The sequence below is a fragment of the Cricetulus griseus genome, chromosome 3 (assembly GCF_003668045.3).
Source record: "Cricetulus griseus strain 17A/GY chromosome 3, alternate assembly CriGri-PICRH-1.0, whole genome shotgun sequence".
In the NCBI taxonomy this organism is placed as follows: domain Eukaryota; kingdom Metazoa; phylum Chordata; class Mammalia; order Rodentia; family Cricetidae; genus Cricetulus; species Cricetulus griseus.
The window spans coordinates 129942664-129964108 of NC_048596.1; the positions used below are offsets into that span (position 1 = coordinate 129942664).

The 21445-nt window shown below is 36.8% G+C and overlaps 1 protein-coding gene across 3 annotated transcripts in view; it reads left to right on the forward strand.

Annotated features, from left to right (window-relative positions):
• Nucleotides 1-21445, forward strand: part of Mef2a (myocyte enhancer factor 2A) — a 132353-nt gene that overhangs the window by 82134 nt on the left and 28774 nt on the right. For 2 of the 3 annotated variants that reach the window (XM_027408111.2, XM_035442462.1), the window contains 3 exons: nucleotides 16343-16480; nucleotides 18654-18873; nucleotides 19777-19836. In XM_027408111.2, the coding sequence (XP_027263912.1) occupies nucleotides 16343-16480; nucleotides 18654-18873; nucleotides 19777-19836 (418 nt within the window). Of the gene's footprint in view, nucleotides 1-16146; nucleotides 16279-16342; nucleotides 16481-18653; nucleotides 18874-19776; nucleotides 19837-21445 lie in introns of all 3 variants that reach the window. The other variant, XM_027408112.2, reaches the window with a different exon arrangement.

Consider the following 21445-nt stretch of genomic DNA (forward strand, 5'->3'; position numbering starts at 1 on the left):
CACACAGTGTAGAAAGTGCCACATATCATAACAATAAAAAAATTTTTTTGAAAGAATATGTGTTATCTCTGTTATGGGATATGGTACTCAGTTGTGGCATAGTGTGTTATCCATTGTTATGTAAGAAATTATCACAAAACCTATGACAAATCAATATACAGTTACCATGGGTTAGAAATCTGGGAGTAGCAATAGCCTGAGTCTCTGCTAAGGAACTATCACAGGTCTGCAGAAAAAAATATTGCTATTAATCTCATGAAGTTCAGCTGAGAAAGAATCTGCTTCTTTTGAATAGTTTATGATGACCTCCTCTGCATCCTTCCTCTTCTTCCTTTCTTATTTTCGGAGCTCCTTCCCCCCTCTCCCCATGTTCTCAATTTGCTCAGGGGAATCAGGGGACAAAGTTTGTCTCTATTCAAACATTTGAATAGTTTTTGACAAGATTTGGTTCCTAACATTCTTAACTTGTATTGACACTACCCAATGGTCACTCTTATTTCTTGTCATGTGTGTCTGTCCTTCATCACCAAAGCCAGCAATAGGGAGTGCCAGATAAATACAATGTCTTGTGTTTTTGTTTTTTGTTTTTTTGTTTTGCCATGTTCTGTTTGTTAGAAGCAAAGTGTCTAGGTTCAATATGTATTCAAGATAAGGAGATCACACAAAGGCATAAATATCCATAGGTATAGATCACTGAGAACTTTGTAGAAAAGCTATTATGTAAATATAGCTTCATGTGGATGCACTCATACACTAAAGTATTACTTTTGTATTTCAATGATAATAATCTATAATATGCAACATAATCTAATCTTTTATCTTTTGGCATAACTAACACTACTCAGGAGCCGGGGAAAGTGTCCCTATATTTCTTGTCCTGTCATTGAAATGAAAATTGATGATGACTAAATGCTGTGAAGTAAATGTATTGCTCAGGGTCCCAGAAAGGGACCCTGAGAGCATAAGGAGAGTTTTGAGCAGTAACGGATACTAGAGATGAGGAAAGTCAGATTATCTTGTTAAGTCTATCTTTTCAATTAGCATGCAAGTTATATTTTGTTATGTTATGATGTAATATTCCTAAGTAGGACCACAGTTGCATATTGTACTTAAGGAACATTTTTCTGTACTAAATAGTTCTCACTACTTTTAAATCTGGATACATGTATATCTAAGCATAATAAGTAAGACACATACATTACACTGGCAACTAGATATGCACTGAATGCCTGAGTTACAAACAGCTTCATCTTTATAAAAATGATAAATATCAGCTTTCTTATGAACTTACACTCATATCTTAAAACCTAACATTTTATGTTTTAATAGGTTATTTAAACATTAGGAAATAACCTGAAAATTACTTTAAATTTTAGCAGTGTTGACTGAGAATATTATTGCATTTAACCTTTTATTTCTTTAGCTTGCTACTGTTAATAGGACACCTGTTATGCAAAAGTCTTGAATATAGTACAGAGATTTTACTGAAATGAAGACAAGAGATTTTGACATGTGTGTTTTGTAAGTAATGTCTTTATTGCTTACCCAGCCATTTATGGTGTGCCAAGAGGATACCTAGATACATGGAATAATAAGTAAATATAGTCCTTTTTTTTATAGTCTTGTAATTGCATGGTTTGGGGGAGTAGTATCTTGATTTCTTTTTGCCCTTATGCTTAATATACAAAACACTTTCTGTAATCATATATATTGACGTTTTCCCACACACCAACAGTTCTTCAGTACACACCCACTGGCTATCCTACTTATTCAATTCTGATGTTGTCTACTGGAGTTAGTATCAGACCTCAGTGAATGAAGGTTCAGGCACATAGTATGTTGTGGTCTGTACTTAGGACCAGTAAAGTGGCTATAGACCAGAATTCTTTTTTTTTTTTAATTTTTTTATCACTTTTTTATTTGAATTAGAAACAAGTTTGTTTTACATGATAATCCCAGTTCCCTTCTCCCTCCCTTTCTCCCCGACCACACCCCCCCAACTAAAACCCTACCAATCACATACCCTTTCTTCTATTCTTCACCTGACTCAACCTTTCTGCTTCCTTATGACGACCTCCTCTGCATCCTTCCTCTTCTTCCTTTCTTATTTTCGGGGCTCCCTCCCCCCTCTCCCCATGTTCTCAATTTGCTCAGGGGATCAGGGGACAAAGTTTGTTTACTAGTATCTCTGGCAGTGTGGATTGTAGGATGGTAATCCCTTACTCTATTAGACCAGAATTCTTGGAACTCCTTTTTGGATTTAATACATTTTGTTAGAACAGCTCACAGAATTCAGGGAAACACCCCCTACCCCCAGTTCATTATAAAATATATTGTAATACAGATGAACTATCAGATGGAACGGCACGTAGAACAAGATCTGAAAGAAACCTCATTTTTTGGGGGGGAGGTGGAGTTCGAGACAGGGTTTCTCTGTGGCTTTAGAGTCTGTCCTGGAACTAGCTCTTGTAGACCAGGCTGGTCTTGAACTCACAGAGATCCACCTGCCTCTGCCTCCCGAGTGTTGGGATTAAAGGCGTGTGCCACCAACGCCCAGCTGAAACCTCTTTTCTTTTGAAGTTCAGTGGCACCAGGCTCACCTCACATGGATGCATTCACAACCTGAGAGCTCAGATTCTTGTATTTCATTAGTGAGAATCCACAAAGAATATTATCAAAGACATGTGTTTTATATTCATATCATTAAATATGAATACACACATACAAACGCCCCTCCTTTGTGTGTGGTAACAGGAGGTCAAATTCAGGGCCTTGCACATTCTTGGTAGTCATTTTGCCACTGAATTATAATCCAAGCTTACATAGCAGACTTGTCTAGTCACACGAAAAGTAATTAAGTATACCAAGTTTCTTTTCAGAAAACTTAAGAAAATAAAAGGTTAACTGTATGTAACTATAAGCATATTGACACTCTTTTAGAATATATAAGTCTAGAAGTTAAAATGACCAGCACACATAGTCACCATCATTCATTCACATGCATGTTTGTATAAATCTGATAAATGCAGGTGTACAAACAGTGTAAGCTTTAGAGTAGTGCATCAGAATAATTGTACTTATGGTTTTAGCAGATGCTACTTAAGTAACACCTGGGATTGTTTTTAATCCATTGCCCCTCCTTTTGCAGAACTCCTTGTATTAAATATCCTGTTTGTAATATTTTTTAAATACTGCTGTAGCGTCATTTAAAAACATTCGGTACGTAGCATATGTGGTCAAAGAGATCATTGTGCTCATTTAAGAGTCAAACTAACTAGAGGAACTTGGCCATTTCTCTTTCTTGTTATATCTTACAGTTACTAAATAGAGGGTGTGGTTGTTATTGTTGCCCCTCCCCTAGGAGTACCATAGCAGTGGAAGGGAGGGAGGGAGGGAGGGAGGGAGGGAGGGAGGGAGGGGGGGAGGGAGGGAGGGGGAGGGAGGAGGGAGGGAGGAAGGAAGGAAGGAAGGAAGGAAGGAAGGATGGAAGGAAGGACTTGTTCTTTTTTGTTCTTACTTGTTCTCATTTACTAGTCATACATTGCAGTTTTTGTTTTTTTGTGGGTTTTTTGTTGTTGTTTTGTTTTGTTTTTTCTTTTTGGTTTTTGGAGACCAGGTTTTTCTGTATTGTTTTGGAGCCCTGTCCTGGAACTCACAGAGATCTGCCTGTGTTTGCCTTCCCAGTGCTGGGATTAAAGGCATGCGCCACCAAGGCCCAGCCATTGCAGTTTTTTAGAAGGAGAAATTCTTTAGTTATGTAGTGAGTGAGTAGCATAACTGAAGATTAGAACTGTATCCTTTGCTTCCTAGTTTACTGAATCCAATGAAGCTCTGAAATATTTTACCATAGATTAATTTTTATGCATATCATCAATAACGGATAGCATTAATAACTATGATTACTTTCTTAAGAGGTTAACAGACAATTAAGATCATTGTAATAAGAGTAATAGGCAACATTTATTAAAATTTAGTCTGGTACACTTATTTTGTGTGTGTGGTGTGTGCATGGTTATATGAACATATATGCATGTGTGTGGAGCCAGACATTGATATGAATGTCTGCCTCAGACAGGGTTTCTTCACTGATAGTGGGCCTCAGTAATTGGACCCGAGTGGCTGGAATCTACTTATCTCCCATATTTCTGCCACCGTTTTCTCTAGAGTTATTTGCATTGGTGATGGGGATGCAAACTCAGTTCTTCATGCTTGCATGACAGGCATTTTACCCACTGAGCCCTCACTTGATCCCCCTTGTCTGATAGACTCACTGTTTTCATTTATATTATCTTAGAGTCCATATTATGTCCCTAATATACAGCTGAGGATACTGAGACACTGCTGATAAAGGGAATAAGAGGATGATAATTGGATTCTAAAATGTATATTTGTGTTTGCACATGTGTGGGCATATATGTGTGTGTTCATGTTTGTGGGTGCACATGAGGATACCAGAAGTTGACATTGGGGTCTTCTTGATCTGTTTTATTTAGTGAGTCAAGGTTCTCATTCAACCAAGGTTTGTCACTCAAAGTTTCTCACTCACTCAATTCATTTTGTCTAGCCGTCCAGCTTGCTATGTAGATCTCTTGTCTCTCACTCTCTAGCACAGAGATTACAGGCTGGGATTGTTCCCACCCACCTTTTAATGCTATTACTGGAGAGCTGAACTGCTAGCCCTATATTTGCACAACAAGCAATTTGCCCAGAGCTATTGCCCAAGCCAGGGAAATAGCCTTTTTTGTCTTAATTTTTCTTTCATTTAAATCACAAAGCAAGGTGGAACTAATACATTAAAGAAAAACTATCACTATAAAATTCATCTTCAATTAGAAAATAAAAATGGGCTGGAGAGATGGCTCAGCGGTTATGGCTATTTTTCTAAAAGACCTGGGTTTGATTTCCAGCACCAGCATGGTGCCTCACAACTGTCTGTAACTCTAGTTCTAGGGGTTTTGACATGTGAATAAATAATAAAAGAAATCTTAAAAACAACAAAAAAAGATGGTAATAAAAGTGATTGTTCCAGGAATACATTATTTAAAACCAGTAGTTCTCAAAATGTGGTAACCTGACTATCAGTATTAAATCATCAGAGAACTTTTTCAGAAAAATCTTGAAGATGAGGTCTAAGAAATCTTGGTTTACTTGTTCTAAGTGGAATTGTATTGTGAAGTGAATATACTTTTTTGACAGTGATTATCAAGCTTTTTCAAACATTTTATCCCTCAAAGTATATCCTGAATTAATTTCAGACAGTGAGCAAGCATGAGTCATAATTTTAAGAAATCTTTTCAAACAAGGTTTAAAATAGTATACCAAATATTGGTGTAAGTTGCCATTATATAAAGAATTAAATTTGAATTTGTAATATTGCAGGATCCAGAGAATTTTTCAGTTAATTGGTATTTTGATTTTGTAATCAACGGTGCCAAAAGTGCCACTTCACATAAATATGAAATACAAAACGGCAGAACGATAAGGGCAGTTTCAGAAATTAGAAATTCTGTCCTAATCTCAACTCAGACTCCATGATACTTTGTGTGTGTGTGTGTGTGTGTGTGTGTGTGTGTGTGTGTGTGTGTGTGTGTGTGTGTGTACACATTAACAACTCAAGCATCAGTTCTTCAGCATTCTTAATGTAGGATAATCCAAAGACACACTAATTTGATAAATAGTAACAAATTGCAAGAGAAAAATACTGTTTTTCCATGAATTATGTTTCTGTAAGTGCAGAAAACTTTGCATGTGTAATAAAAAAAACTACATTTCTTAGTGGGTAGCAGTCTTCAATAGCAGGACTGTTTCAGGCAGCATTAGCTGGTTTCTATGGTATGATAGCATGCCCAGTGCAAAGGGTGAGTTCAGAACTCAGGAAGCACCCTCCCACCTCTTAATATGAATGCTGGAGATCTCAACTACTGTCCCCATATTTGCACAGAAGAAGCTTATGTTTTGGTTTGGCTTTTGAGTGTTTGTTGAAGCCGTTTTCTGTAGTCCAGTCTAGCTTTGAGTTCTCTTTGTAGCAGAAGTTACTCTTGACTGTCTCCATCTTCCAAAAGGGTCACAGATGTGCATCACTATGCCCAGCTTACATGCTTGATAGTAAATTAATTTGGGGTCCTTGTATGTTCATAAACTTTTTATTGTTACCACTTTTATTTTTTTACAAATTTCACATTCATTTACTCCATTTGGGGTTGTGACCACATCGTTCAAAGAACTTAGGTGGGCAAAAAAGAAAATTGTTCATTGGCTCTGTCTCTAAGGATCATCTTGTGTGGACTGTATAGCAATGGAAGAAGACATGATTCCATTTGGATTTTCTACAAGTCTGACACTATTCTCAAAGAGACTTTGGGAGCCACTACCCCCTCACCCACCCACCTCCACCTCCCCATAGTATAGATGAAAATTGGAACAGACAGAAGAGTATTTCAGAGACTCGTCTAATGTTTTTTTACAGGACTGCAGTTGGAGCGGCAGGGAAAGGGAAAGATAATGAGGCTTCTGAAGACAAGACAAAGCTTCCCTCCATCTCCACCTCCAGCCCCCTGCCCTGCCCTGCTCTTTTATTCCTTACAGAGCATGAAGCAGCAGGATAATGACTCACTCACAGGGTGAAGCACAGTCTTTGCAGCCCTCCTCTTTCACATCTCACTGCACCATCACCTCACACAGCAGCCACCATAGCTCTTACCATTTAAATTGTACTGTTCTTATTATGATATCTGTTTGATATTATTGTTTATGATACAGTTATTGGCATTTATTTATTTATTTAGGGTTTTTGAGACAGGGTTTCTCTGTGTAACAGCTCTGGCTGTCCTGGAACTCGCTTTATAGACTAGGCTTGTCTGGAACTCACAGAGATCCCCTTGACTCTCCATCCCAAGTGCTGGGATTAAAGGCTTGTGCCACCACTACCTGGCCAGTTACTGGCTTTTAGTTGTGTGCTTTTTATAAGGAACTATATATCTCTAAATGTGTTTTTTCCTAGGGTTATATTTACTCCATGAGAGAGAGATTAATGTTGTTAATACATAAATAAGAGTTCATGGGAGGAAAATTATGAAACATCACTTTGTAATAGAACTCACATTTCCTTAAGACATGTTTTTGTGATTGCTAATTAGTATCTATGTGTTCTTTTTATGTTCATGTGTCAGAGATTGAACAGCAATGTGGCCATTTAATATTATAATCACAGTATCCTAATAATATATGTGACATGCGGTATGACTTAAAAAACATATCATAAATTGAAACTATAAAAATACTACTACATTCAATATCTTTTACCTTTTTCTATCTTTTTCTACAACTCCCCACCCCTTAAAGTAATCTTGCAATTCCAACACAATTTATCACCAGAGAAGCCCAAGTTATAAAACCTAACCTAGACAGCTATTCTATTGCACTATTTCAGTGACTAGACAAAACTCCAAGATAAAGACAGAGCCTTATAGGAGCCATGAGGATCTGGTTTGCTTCTCAGGTCTTAGTTATCTTCCTGCTAACACCATACTTCAGCTATACTTAGCTCATATCAACTTAAAATAAAGTGCCAACTACATTTTCCTAACTTCCACCTAAGCTGTTTTCTTGACCTAGAACATGCCTTTCCTTCTTCATCTTCTTTTTTTTCTTTAAACCCCATTTCCTTCTCCAAGTACATTCTGTAAAGGACTGCTGGTAAATAGAACATAGATAATATTCTCTGACGATTCCTCCAGTCCTCCTTTCTCCTCTTGACAAAGATTCCACTAACACATTGTAGACCTTCCTAGCTCCTTCCCCCCTTTTCCTGTGCTCCCAATTTGCTCAGGCGATCTATGACCCTTTCTCCTTCTCCAAGGGACCATGTATGTCTCTCTTAGGGTCCTCCTTGTTTATTAGCTTCTTTGTCAGTGTGGATTATAGGCTGGTAATCCTTTACTCTATGTATAAAAACCGAATATGAGTGAGTACATACCATGTTTGTCTTTTGCAATTGGGTTACCTCGCTCAGAATGGTTTCTTCTAGTTCCATCCATTTTCCTGCAAATTTCAAGATTCCATTGCCCTTTTTTTTTTCTGTTGAGTAGTACTCCATTGTGTAAATGTACCACATTTTATCTATCCATTCTTTCGGTTGCGGGGCATCTAGGCTGCTTCCAGTTTCTGGCTATTACAATTTCAAGATTCCATTGTTTTTTTCCACTGAGTAAATGTACCACATTTTCTATATCCATTCTTCGGTTGAGGGGCATCTAGGTTGCTTCCAGTTTCTGGCTATTACAAATAATGCTGCTATGAACATCGTTGAACAGATGTCCTTGTATGAATGTGCTTCTTTTGGGTATATGCCTAAGAGTGGAATTGCTGGATCTTGTGGTAGATTGATTCCCTTTTTCTTGAGGAGTCGCCATACTGATTTCCAAAGTGGCTGTACAAGTTGGCACTCCCACCAGCAGTGGAGAAGTGTTCCCCTTTCTCCACATCCTCTCCAGCATAAACTGTCATTGGTATTTTTGATTTTGGCCATTCTGACAGGAGTAAGATGGTATCTCAGAGTTGTTTTGATTTGCATTTCCCTGATGGCTAAGGATGTTGAACACTTAAGTGTCTTTTAGCCATTTTACATTCCTCTGTTGAGAATTGTCTATTTAGTTCTGTACACCACTTTTTAATTGTATTGTTTGGTGTTTTGGAGACTAGCTTCTTGAGTTCTTTGTATATTTTGGAGATCAGCCCTCTGTCAAATGTGGGGTTGGTGAATATCTTTTCCCAGCAGCCCTGTGGGCTGCTGACTGTGTCCTTTGCCTTACAGAAGCTTCTCAGTTTCAGGAGGTCCCATTTATCAATTGTTGATCTCAGTGTCTATGCTACTGGTGTTATGTTCAGGAAGCAAGCTCCTGTACCAATTATTTCGAGGGTATTTCTTCTACATGTCCACATCCAGTTATGCCAGCACCATTTGTTGAAGATGTTCTCTTTCTTCCAGCATATAAATTTGGATTGTTTGTCAAAAATCAGGTGTTCGTAGGTGTGTGGGTTAATAACAGTGTTTTCAACTCTATTCCATTGGTCTACCTGCTATTTTTGTGCCAATACCAAACTGTTTTCAGGACTATAGCTCTGTAATAGAGCTTGAAGTAAGGGATGGTGATGACTCCAGAAGTTCCTTTATTGTACAGGCTTGTTTTGGCTATCCTAGGTCTTATAAAGTTGAGAATTGTTCTTTCAAGGTCTGTGAAGAATTGTGTTGGGATTTTGATGGGGATTGCATTGAATGTGTAGATTGCTTTTGGCAAGATTGCCATTTTTACTATGTTGATCCTACCTATCCAAGAGCATGGGAGATCTTTCCATTTTCTGGTGTCTTCTTTAATTTCTTTCTTTAGAGACTCAAAATTCTTACGGTACAAGTCTTTCACTTTTTTGGTTAGTGTTACCCCAAGGTATTTTATGTTGTTTGTGGCAATTGTAAAGGGTGATATTTCTCTGATTTCTTTCTCCACCAATGTGTCATCGGTATATAGTAGGGCTACAGCTTTTTTTGAGTTAATCTTGTATCCTGTCACTTTGCTGAAGGTGTTTATCAGCTGTATGAGTTCCCTGGTAGAGTTTTTCGGGTCACTTATGTAGACTATCATATCATCTGCAAATAATGAGAGTTTGACTTCTTCCTTTTCGATTTGTATTCCCTTGATCTTCTTTTGTTGTCTTATTGCTCTAGCTAGAACTTCAAGGACAGTATTGAAGCGGTATGGAGAGAGCGGTATTTGCCTCATTTGTATAGTTGGCATATTTAAACATATCTTACCAATGTAAGATAGTAGAAAATAATGCTCTTCATAGTGGGCACTTGTGAAGATATTTCAATTTAGGTTTTTAAACTGTATTTGATCTTTCATTTATTCCTAATTTAAAGTAAATTTTTGTATTTAGCATTCTGACATATTTTGATAGTCCAATTATTTATGGTTTGCTACTTAATAAGCTCAGTGTTTAAGAGACAAGAGAGAAAAGTATTAAACTTGTAAATCTCATGGGCTTTAACTGTCGACTGAAATAATTTATCTAAAAGCAGTTTGGTTTTGTGGGGAGGCTGCGGTGAGACAGGGTTTCTCTGTGGCTTTGGAGGCTGTCATGGAACTAGTGCTGGTCTCGAACTCACAGAGATCCACTTGCCTCTGCCTCCCAAGGGCTGGGATTAAAGGCATGCACCACCACTGCCTGGCACCTAAAAGCATTTTGAAAATAATAGTTAAAAACAGGAGAACACACAACTAAAATTGTTCTTTAAAAAGTGGGAATATTTTTATATCACACAACAGAAACTTCAGCAGTGTGGTAGACTTTAGGCTTTGCTAAAGCAGGCTCTGCCATGCTTATGCAATAGCGTTGTCCTCCTGCTTGCCAGCAGCTTCAGACCTTACATGCACATAATATTGTCACAGGCAAGATTGTCTAACAGGCCTGGTGGGTACTTTCTCCATCTGGGCACTGTGGCAGCCATTAGCCACAAGTAGTTGTATTCCAGAAATATGCTAGTACAGCTGAGAGAATAAATTTTTAATCTTGCTCAGTTCTAGTTTAGGTACTCTCACATTGGTCAGTGACTAGTTAAGCACCAATCTAAAGTATCAAAGGTAAACCAGGACAAATACATCTCTGCAAGTTTTCTAAAATTACTTAGTTGTACTGATTTTGAACACATTCCTCCCCCCACATTCAGATTTCCAGTACACTAGTCATGGTAGTAGGGAGAGGATGAGTGGTGATAAGCATTTTCTAGCCAGATGTCCCACCTGGAAGGTGGTAAATAGGAATCCAGACAATATGGTATCTGTATAGTAGTAGACATGTATCTCAGTAGAACAGAATAGAGTTCTCAGAATGGATATCCCCACATATGTGGCACAAAAGTGCTGTAGTATGGGGTTGGAGAATTCAGTGGGGAAGAGCTCATAAGGCAGAGGCACTTGTCCTGTACTCTGGGCACCCTAGGAGGTATTTCAAACATTAGTAATTACACCATTTTTGTAGAATATTAACCTGACATAGATAACAGCATTTTAAGAGAAATTTATGGGTTTGAAATATATTCATCTGAGTAAAAGGCTGCTATTCCAGAGTCACATAGAATAGGGAAATTGTTTCCCTTAGTTTCTTTCAGATATAAACAATATATGTTCCTGTTGACTGGTCATCTCCATGTCTTTAGTTATAGTACTTGTAAGTATAAATTCCAATGTGATGATTATTTATGATCATATCCAATGTTTCTAAAGCTTTTAATAACTTACATGAAGTACTCCCATACTACCTGATATCTGTCTTCACTGTTAATAAAATTGAGTGCATATTTTAATTATTTATCAACATATTTAGGAATACTTAAGATTAATCCACTAATCTGGTTTTTATGCCTACTAACTTGTCGGTTTGGGTATTTCATTTATGAAGTCATACAATATATTGTCTTTTGTAACTTCTTTTACTTACATTGATGTTTTCAAAGCTAAATTGTAACATGTGTCAAGATTTTTCCTATGTCTGAATAATAGTACATCTGTGGCTTTGAAGTGTGTAGACTTTTTTGGTATGGGCATGTGTTTTCATTTCTCTCGATGTCTAACTAGGAGTGGAATTTCCTGGGTTATATTGTAAGTTCTGCATTTAAGCTTTTAAAAGCTACAAAATGCTGGTTTATATCTAACTTACAAAAACCATGCAGTAAAAACATCAACAAAGAACTGCATTTGGATTTTGTGAAAAAATGCTTCATTTTTCCTAAAAAATTTAGTATTTCAGGGACAGGTTATCTGGACTAATTCTCCCACTGAAGACAAAAACACTACTTTAACTGTTAATAAAAATGTTTTTATGGTGTCAAAAGAAATCTGAAAGATTATGCCAAGCCAAAAATCTCAGAGACACTAAGAACATAAAGGTGAAGAGGTATTTAAGGTTCTGGCTACCCCGAGTCATGTACCCATCTCCATTACAACAGTTGCAGAATGCCAGGATCTCATAGATCCAGGTGCAAGGTGAAAACTAGCATTTATTTTTAAGTTGATGAATCTAATGCATTACCCTTCACATAAAACTGGGGCCTTAGGAATTATCTACTGCTTTCTCCTATTTATTCCCAAGGGATTACGGTAAGAGTTCTTTAGTGCTGAGCAGATGTGTAACAAGAAGAAAAGAGGAAGAGAATTTATGTTTGAGAGTTTATAAACCAAGTGTCAGCATTAGATGAGATTTCAGGCTAAAATTTTATAAGATAAGAAGTCTAAGAAAGCTCTTGTATCAGAGAAGCAAATTTATATATCATTTGAAGAGTGACACCTTTTCCTGTGTTTCAGAATCTAATAACCCTTTTAAGATTATGGAACATCAAGGTTGGGAAGTGGTGGCGCATGCCTTAATCCCAGCATTTTAGAGGCAGAGGCAGGCAGATGTCTATGAGTTTGAGGCCAGTTTAGTCTACAGAGCTAGTTCCAGGACAGCCAGGATTGTTACACAGAGAAAACCTGTCTCACAAAAACAAAACAAAACAAAAACAAAAAAAAAAAAAAAAAAAAAAAAAGAAAGAAAGAAAGAGAAAGAGATCAAGCATGTAGAAATACAAGACAAATCCTACCATGGTGGTGCCAGCCTGAAGTATGAGACCTTGTCTGAAACAAGCAAGAACATAAGGCTCAATAGGTAAACAGGGAGATAGATGCAGAGATTGCCTCCTGGCTATTTCAGATGGCTGCCACCATAAGAAAGCAGTGGCCATTGGGTGACTCCTGCAGACTTCATATATAGTTACCATCTTTTCCAGTATTAAAAAACCTAAGGGGATATTCTCAATAAATTTTGTTGGGTAAAAAATAAAAGGCAAAGTTCCTAGGGATTGCTTGTTTTTTAAGTGAGAGAAAAACAGAACAGACAGCCGAGAAGTCAGAACTTAATGTTTGCTTGCTTTCTTGGACTGTGTCAGTAAGTAGTCATGACTGGCCTGAAATCTGATATCTGCCCCAGGCTGGCCTTGTGCATTCAGAGATCTGCCTATTTCTACTTACAGACTGCTTAGATTAAATGCCTGAGCTACCTTACCATGACTTTTGAAGATATTCATTCTTTCCTAAATTTTCATGTACTCAAAATAAGTTTTATTAAAAGACAGCTGCAAAATTAGTTCTCTCTGGAAACAAACTGTGTCTGGCTACTTAGTATACAGATCCTGAAAAACAAGACCCCCAAAATGGTTGTGATAGAGGGATAGTGTAGGGAAAGAAGTGTTAATACTGTTTTTACAATTCCTGCAGTGAAACCTTTTACGATCATAAAACTAAGACCTTAAGATTCTAAGATAAAGCTGAGGTAGATATGTATAGGATCATGGAAGAAGGGAAGACATGCCTGCAACTACATAGATAATAAATGTCCTCTCAGCAATTAAATGAGACCAGATCACAAGCCTCTGTCTGTTCCGAGTTTGATTTGTTGAGTAATACAGTTGTTGAACAGCTTAAGGAATATAGCATAGTGGAAAGTAGACTGACCATCAGAAAAAGTAGATTCTAGCCCCAGTTCTGCTATCCACTGGGATGATGAGCAAGTGTTGTGGAAACTGGTGAGAACACTGAAACTGGCCGGCCTCTTCGTGCCTTGCCTGGCCTTGTTAATAGATTGCAGCATTCCACTTGTTAGTACCAGAGACAGGAGAAACTTTTACTGCTATGCTGTTTAGTAATGATAAAGAGAGAGAAAGTCTTTATATGGTAGTTGGGTCCTCAAAAGCACTCTTCATGCTTGGTGATAAGGAGCAGAGTTGGCTGTCAAACAGAGCTGTATTAGCTTATTATCTACAATGCTGATACTGCCTCTTAAATTCCCTCCTTGTGCCAGGAACCCATCTGAAATGATGGGTTGCAGAGCTGCAGATACCACAGCACTTTACTTCCTCATAAGTACCAATAGGGTTAAACCTTCTTTCATAGAATTAAGAACTACATGTAATTTTAAAGCAGAGTTGTGTTGTTTTGCACTATTTAAAAATGCTATGAGAGACATACTTTGTGGTTGGTATTTGTAGAAAACTCAGTGATAAACAATTCAGTCTACAAAGAAGAGCGAGGCGGAATTGACATCTCTCTGTGTGTCCGTGTGTGTAACTTTGAAGACCAGAGATTAAAGTTGGTGTCTTTCTAGGTTGCTTCTCTGGCTTATTTTTTGAGACAGAGTCTTTACTGAGCCTATGCAGCCCTAGGCATCCTCCTGTCTCTGTTGCCTCAGGGCTAACATTAGAGCCATGGACTACTACACCAAGCATTTTCAAGGGAGTAATGGGGATTAGTAAGTCCTCAGCTTGTGTAGTAAACACTTTACCAACTGAGCCATTTTCCCAGCCTGGAATTATGTACTCTAAGATACATGAAAACTGAGGAAGTACCCAGAGATTTAAAGTTAAATGATCAATTTCATTTTATATTCATATATATAGAGGCCACTATGTTCATTCTTTTTCTAGAGCTGTGTAGGTTTTAAGGGTTCAATGTGCTCCATTCTTGATGTTAATATTTTCACTACTGATAACAACTTTAGAAATTTGGCAAGTAGAATCTGCTACCACGGATGGTGAGGATAACTGGACAATAGGAACGTTTTTAGCTAAATACACATAAATGTACATGTAATATAGCTAGACTGTCTGTAGGGCTTAGGGCCACTGGGGGAGTAGATGTAGTTTGTAACATGCTTATATTTAATTATTATATTTAATGAGTTTCAAGAGTTGTGTATAAAATTCCTAACATATGAGAAGCACTTGGAGGAGGCTAGCATGTCTAGCTTATAATTTTAGCATGTAAAAATAAGCCATACTGAGTAAGATGAAATTTCAAAATCATTTGAAGAAACTTAAGACTAAGTTCTCAAATCATAATGTTCTGTGGATACATTATACTTGGAAAAACAGGACTAAAACAAATAACCATAATCATTGCAAGTCAAGTTTTGCAGGGTACTAGGATCATTGCTATTACATCCAAGTTAATCACTTGCTGGTGATACGTCTAGGCTAACTCTTTGATTGTACTTGTTTCTGCTCCAATAATGGCAGGTATACTTGGGACATTTAACTTCTAGTGCTGTCTTTGGTTGTGCTAAAAACTCAATGTAGTTCAAAACTGTCTTGAGTTGTCAGTAGCTCTGCCTTAAACTGAGTGAGGTAACACCAGAATTTTAAAAATGGAATTAAGCATTCTGAAGGTAAATTGATACTCTATTATTTTTAAACCCTTGGGGTTTTTATTCTTTTAAAAAGTAGATCTTGTTTCATGATGACTTTTTTTCCCCAAGAAATCAGAAAACTAATCATCCCTTATATTTTTAACTTCGAAATAAGAAAAAAAAAATGAATGTGGTCCAGGGGAACACTTCATAGACACTCAGGAAAGTTATCTAATCAACTCTAGATTAAAGTTAACTGAAGGAACTGTAGAGCAAAAGCTAGCAGTGAGAGAAGAGGTGTATTCTGAGTAACTTTTCACTATAGATTTTTAAAATATGAAAAGTCACTGAGAAAGTTGACATTCATCATACATAGGGAAGAGTCACTGTTGATAAGTATGGTTTGAAGTTTTTATATTTTAAGAATATTATGAAAATGATAATATAAAAGAAAACAAATTAGCAGTAAATTATTGGGATTCTGGGATAATTCCTAATGAATAGAATCAATCCTGATAGAAAGGAATGCCAGAAGATAAAATGGCAGACATGACCTGTGCATAAAGATACTGTAATTTCTCAACACATTGTTTTGATATTTATCTTGTTATTTTCTTACTAACTTTACTAACCATATGCCAACTGTGTCTCAAAACATGAAGTGATTTTAGTATCCTATGAAAGCACTTTGAAAAGTAAGAGTCCAAACAAGCAGATACTCCTTTTTTTCTTAATGTGCAGTGGGAGAGCTCCGTTTGCTCCCATCTTAGGCTTATGTTACTTGGCAAATGCAGTGTATTGTAGTCATTTGATAATCATTCAGTGGCTCTTAAATAATGCCGTTTATTCGATCTGTGCTCTCTTGACACATTTTACAAAAAACTCATGGAAAGTTAGTATCCTTTTTGTGTGAATTTTCCAATTGTATTTCAGACTTTAAGAAAGAAAGGCCTTAATGGTTGTGAGAGCCCTGATGCTGACGATTACTTTGAGCACAGTCCACTCTCGGAGGACAGATTCAGCAAACTAAATGAAGATAGTGATTTTATTTTCAAACGAGGCCCTGTAAGTACTTTCACTTTACCTTTACTTTTTATTTGTTGATCCTTTTTGTTAACTTCATATTTAGGCTCTGAACAAGAAGGAACACAGAGGGTGCGACAGCCCAGACCCTGATACTTCCTATGTGCTAACTCCACATACAGAAGAAAAATATAAAAAAATTAATGAGGAATTTGATAATATGATGCGGAATCATAAAATCGCAGTGAGTACTAAAGTATGGCTTGTGCTTTTATCATGTGCATGAAGAGATTGACCACACATCCTACCTCATTTTTAACAGAGGATTAATGACAATAAGTATAAGAGGAAAGAAGGTGCTTATTAACTCTTTGGTTTTACAGAACTTTCAAATGTCAAAAATCTTATAAATGTTGGGTATCTTAAGTGTAGAAATGAAGAGAAAATGTCCCAATTCAGGTTCTGCCACTAATTGCCCTTTTTATCTTAAATATATCTTTATATAAGCTATCTATATGTCCTGAATTACAACTGCTTGATCTGCGAAGTAAATGAGTTGGCTCACATAATTTTTAAGATTGTTTCTAATTTTAAAATTCCTTGATTTTTAGTATAAAGTGTGTGTGTGTGTGTGTGTGTGTGTATGTGTGTGTGTGTGTGTGTGTGTGTGTGTGTGTGTGTGTGTATATATGTATATATATATATTTCAGTCTTTCCCATAACTTAATATACATATGTATATACACATATAGTTGCTCTTAAGAATGCTAAATATAAGTTCATTGAGTTTTTCAAGACAGGGTTTCTCTGTGGCTTTGGAGGTTGTCCTGGAACTCGCTCTGTAGACCAGGCTGACCTTGAACTCATAGAGATCCTCCTGCCTCTGCCTCCCAAGTGCTGGGATTAAAGGCATGCGCCACCAACGCCTGGCCCTCTAAATCATTTTTATTTATTTTATGTAACTGTCTTCATTTTAGAAGAACTGGGCTGACTGTTGAGCTCTTTGTACAATGTCCCAAAGCACTGAACAGCAAGAACCTTGAATACATACATAACTGTTCTTTTCTTATCCTCTCAGCACTACAGATGAGGACTGGATTTACTTTAAGGGAACTCTTGTCCTTGAACCAATCTCATAACAAATAGTCACTGTAATTTTTCTGTGCACAGTTATCTAACCCTGTGAAACAGTCCGTGTTGAGCATACTGAGTTCATGTGCCTGGACTGAAAATGTTGGAGTATCTTCTCACTAGACTCTCCATTACTCTAGATCTCTTCTCTAACTCTGTGTATGTTGTATAGCTGTTGTGGAACCAGTTGGCTCCAGTGCTGGTAGTTTGTTTTTCTTTTTCTTTTTCTTTTTCTTTTTCTTTTTCTTTTTCTTTTTCTTTTCATTGGCATAGTTGAATCTCTTGAATTATACCCTAAAGAATGATACTCATCATATGTCATTTCTTCAGAGTAGTTCTATAGAAAGAATCACATGAAAATAGTTTTAAACAAGTTTTTAAGCTAATACCATTATTAAAAACAGAAGAGTAGCAAATAAAATTTATCTGATCTCATAGGGATGTTATTCCCATAGTTAAACTTTTAAGCTGCAAGAATATAATAAAATTGCTTCATTGTTTGTTTCTTGACTTCCCCCCCACAACTCTAAATTATGAAGCAGCCCACTGTTTATCATGGCCAACAAATGTATTGAAATTGGTCTATGGAGGAAATGCCAGAGGAAACTAGGAAATGCCCTTTGAGAGCATGAAATATTTTGACAATAAGATCATTTCTATAATGTTTATAATTTAATAATTATACAATTTTAAAGATACCAAGACTCTCTATTCTAACTTGGCAGTAATTAATCTTACTGTGTAGGTGGTTTCTTTGTATATTTCTTTACATAGAAATTACATTGTGTTCTGTGTATAATTATTTTTCTAGTTTAAAAAATGTCTGTCAATCAATTCACTGGACTTATTGATAATATCCCAAAATTGATGTATTAAGTTAATAATGTGTATATACTTTCCCTTTGGTTTTATTTGGGGTCTTCCAATAGAAATGTAATGTTAAATGTAATGTTTACTTGGTATCTGATATATTTTATAATGTCTAAATTCAACAATATTATTTTAATTCCAGGTTTTAACTTTTAATTTTATCTCTTTTAATATTTGAAATATACTATATAGTTATACTAGCATATATGTATCAATATAAAATTAAAAATACAAAAGTTCATGTCAGGCAGGTATATTCATGTTCAAGTTTAATTCTAGAGAAATTAGCTTAACACTGCAAGTGAAGAAACTGTCCCCATCCTCTGCTTTTAATAATGAGAGTTACTTAGTTAAAGTTATTTAATGTTGATGAAAATGAAACCAATAGTTTTCTCTTCCTTGTTCTTTACTTACAGCCTGGTTTGCCACCTCAGAACTTCTCAATGTCTGTCACAGTCCCTGTGACCAGCCCTAATGCTTTGTCGTACACTAACCCAGGGAGTTCACTTGTGTCACCATCTTTGGCAGCCAGCTCAACATTAGCAGATTCAAGCATGCTATCTCCACCCCCAGCCACATTACATAGAAATGTGTCCCCTGGAGCTCCGCAGAGACCACCAAGTACTGGCAATGCAAGTATGTTGTGAAATACTCTTTTCATTCTTTTAAAAAGAGGATGAGGAATAAATTGCTGATTGTGTATTCTCCTTAGTCTTAACATTATTGTCAGGCCAGGTGTGGTGGTGCACTGTGTTTTATCCCAGCACTTGGGAGGCAGAGGCAGGCTGATCTATGAGTTTGAGGACAGCCTGGTCTACAGAGTGAGTTCCAGGACAGGCTCCAAAGCTACACAGAGAAACCCTGTTTCAACACCCCCCCCCCAAAAAAAAGAGTTACTGCTGCATAAGCTCATTGTTGGGCAAAGCAGAATAGTATAAAGAATGTACCACATATAATTTTTCTTTATCATGGGAAATTCATGCTGTGACAGGCAGAGAATTTAACTTGAATGTTGCATGCGAACATTTAAAGTTGAGTGTGAACCTCATGTTAGAAATCCAGGAGTGATCATGTTCTATGTATCTCTTCCTGCTGAGTTAGTTCAATAATTCAGCAGCAATTTGCAGTAAATTTGCCACCTTAGTCTATGTAGTTTAGTATTGCCTTTCTCCAAGTTCTAGGTTTAATAGTTCTCTATATGAGTTGTCCTCATCCTCGTTAGTATTTACTAGTTACTATTGATGCACAAGGCGGCAGGTATATCAAGTGCTTAATAGGCAAATTCATGTATGTGTATACTACATATAGACCCCCCACAAAACGTGTAGTTAAACATGTTACATTGTAGTTATATACTTCGTATATATGTATGTCATGTAAATTATATCAAATTATACATTAGTTGCAAACTGTAGACTGAGGTAGTTTTGTATTGATTTGATTTTTAGGAATAGAATGTGAATTTTAGTTGGATGACCTCATTTGACTGTGAGATAAAGCCAATTTATTCATTCTCTCTTTTCTGTGTAACATTGCTAGGTGGGATGTTGAGCACTACAGATCTCGCAGTGCCAAATGGAGCTGGAAATAGTCCAGTGGGTGAGTGAATTCTATTGTTTAACTTTGTAGGTGTCTATTTGATGTGAACTACTACTAAATATTATCCTTAAACAATGCCTTCTATCTTCTGAGGGATAGTTTAACTATTAAACTTAATGATACTGCAATAACCCTGTTTCATCACATATACTATAAGTTTGTTCATTCATTTACTATGTATTAAGTGCTTCCTCTATACCAGGCATTGTTCTTTCCTAAAGACTAAGTTGCTCTAATGCAACATTTACATCAAAATCTTTCTTTTAGAGAATATTTTAAATTTATTTTTTGACAGCACCGTGTGCGTGAGCGTGTGTGTGTGTGTGTGTCACAGAGTGTATCTTGATCATATCCTGGCCCACATTCCTCTTCGTAATTCCCCTGACACTCCCACCCACCATGCCTACACACCCTCCTTCCACCTTTATTGTTCTCTCTTTTTTCTTTTTTAAATAATCCACTGAGTTCAGTTAGTGCTACCTGCTTACTAATGAGTGTGAGACCATCTACCAGAGCATAGACACCCTACTAGCAACTATAACTCCAAAGAAAAATAACTCCCCTCTCCCAGAATCTGTTAACTGCCAATGTCTCCTCAGCTAGAGGTAGAGTCCCTCCCTAATCCATGGTAGAATGTTGAAAGGCTTGATCTTGTGCAGGTAGCCATAGCTTCTGTGAGGTGGTGAGTGTGATGGCCATGTTATGCCTGGAAGACAGCAAACAGCATTTCTCAGCATTCCTCCCCATCTTCTGGTTCTTACATTCTTTCTACCCCTTTTTGCATGAGGTTTCCTGAGCCTTGGTGGAAAGGGTGATAATGGATGTTCCATTTAGGGTTGAGTACTCAGTCGTCACCTATTCTCACCACTGTCATTCATTATGAGTCTCTGCATTGACTGCTGCCCACAACAGAAACAGCTTCTCTGTCTAAATTGAAAGTTTCATTAATATATGGGTGCATTAATATATGTCAGTCTAACAGCTGCCTTCTAAGATCATTTCTTAGAGAGATGCTTTCTGTAACTTCTGTCATCATTAAGTTAAACTATTGAGAAAGTACTTTATTTAAAACAACATTAAACGTTTTCAGAAATTGGAGTACTAAGAAATGCGTGCATACTACTCAAGTTAGAGAACTGAGTGGTTCTCTTGTGGGTTGCTTTGATGGTCATATGTAGAGCATCCAATGCTTTCTGTCTATGCTGGGTACCAGGCATATATGTGGTCACATACATACATGTAGGCAAAAACACTTACACACACAAAATAAATAATTCTAAAATATTTTAAGGTATATTTAAAGACACTACTGTCTTTCCAGTCTTGACATGTGATAAAGATAGAATATAAATTTGATGTTATATGTTCACTGCATCAAATGATATTTTAGTGGACTTAAACAGATTAAGAAACTGGTATATGGGCTTAAGAGATCAAACGTAGAAAATATATGAAGACACCTGTTGTGTGAAGTAGCTTGGGACTATAGATACTCAGTAATGTTTGTTTAGCATGTATAAAACCTTGAATTTAACCACTAACATTGCACATACAAAATGTATACCCAACAGCAATGTGTACCCAATTAGTCAGAGCTAATGTCTTTGTG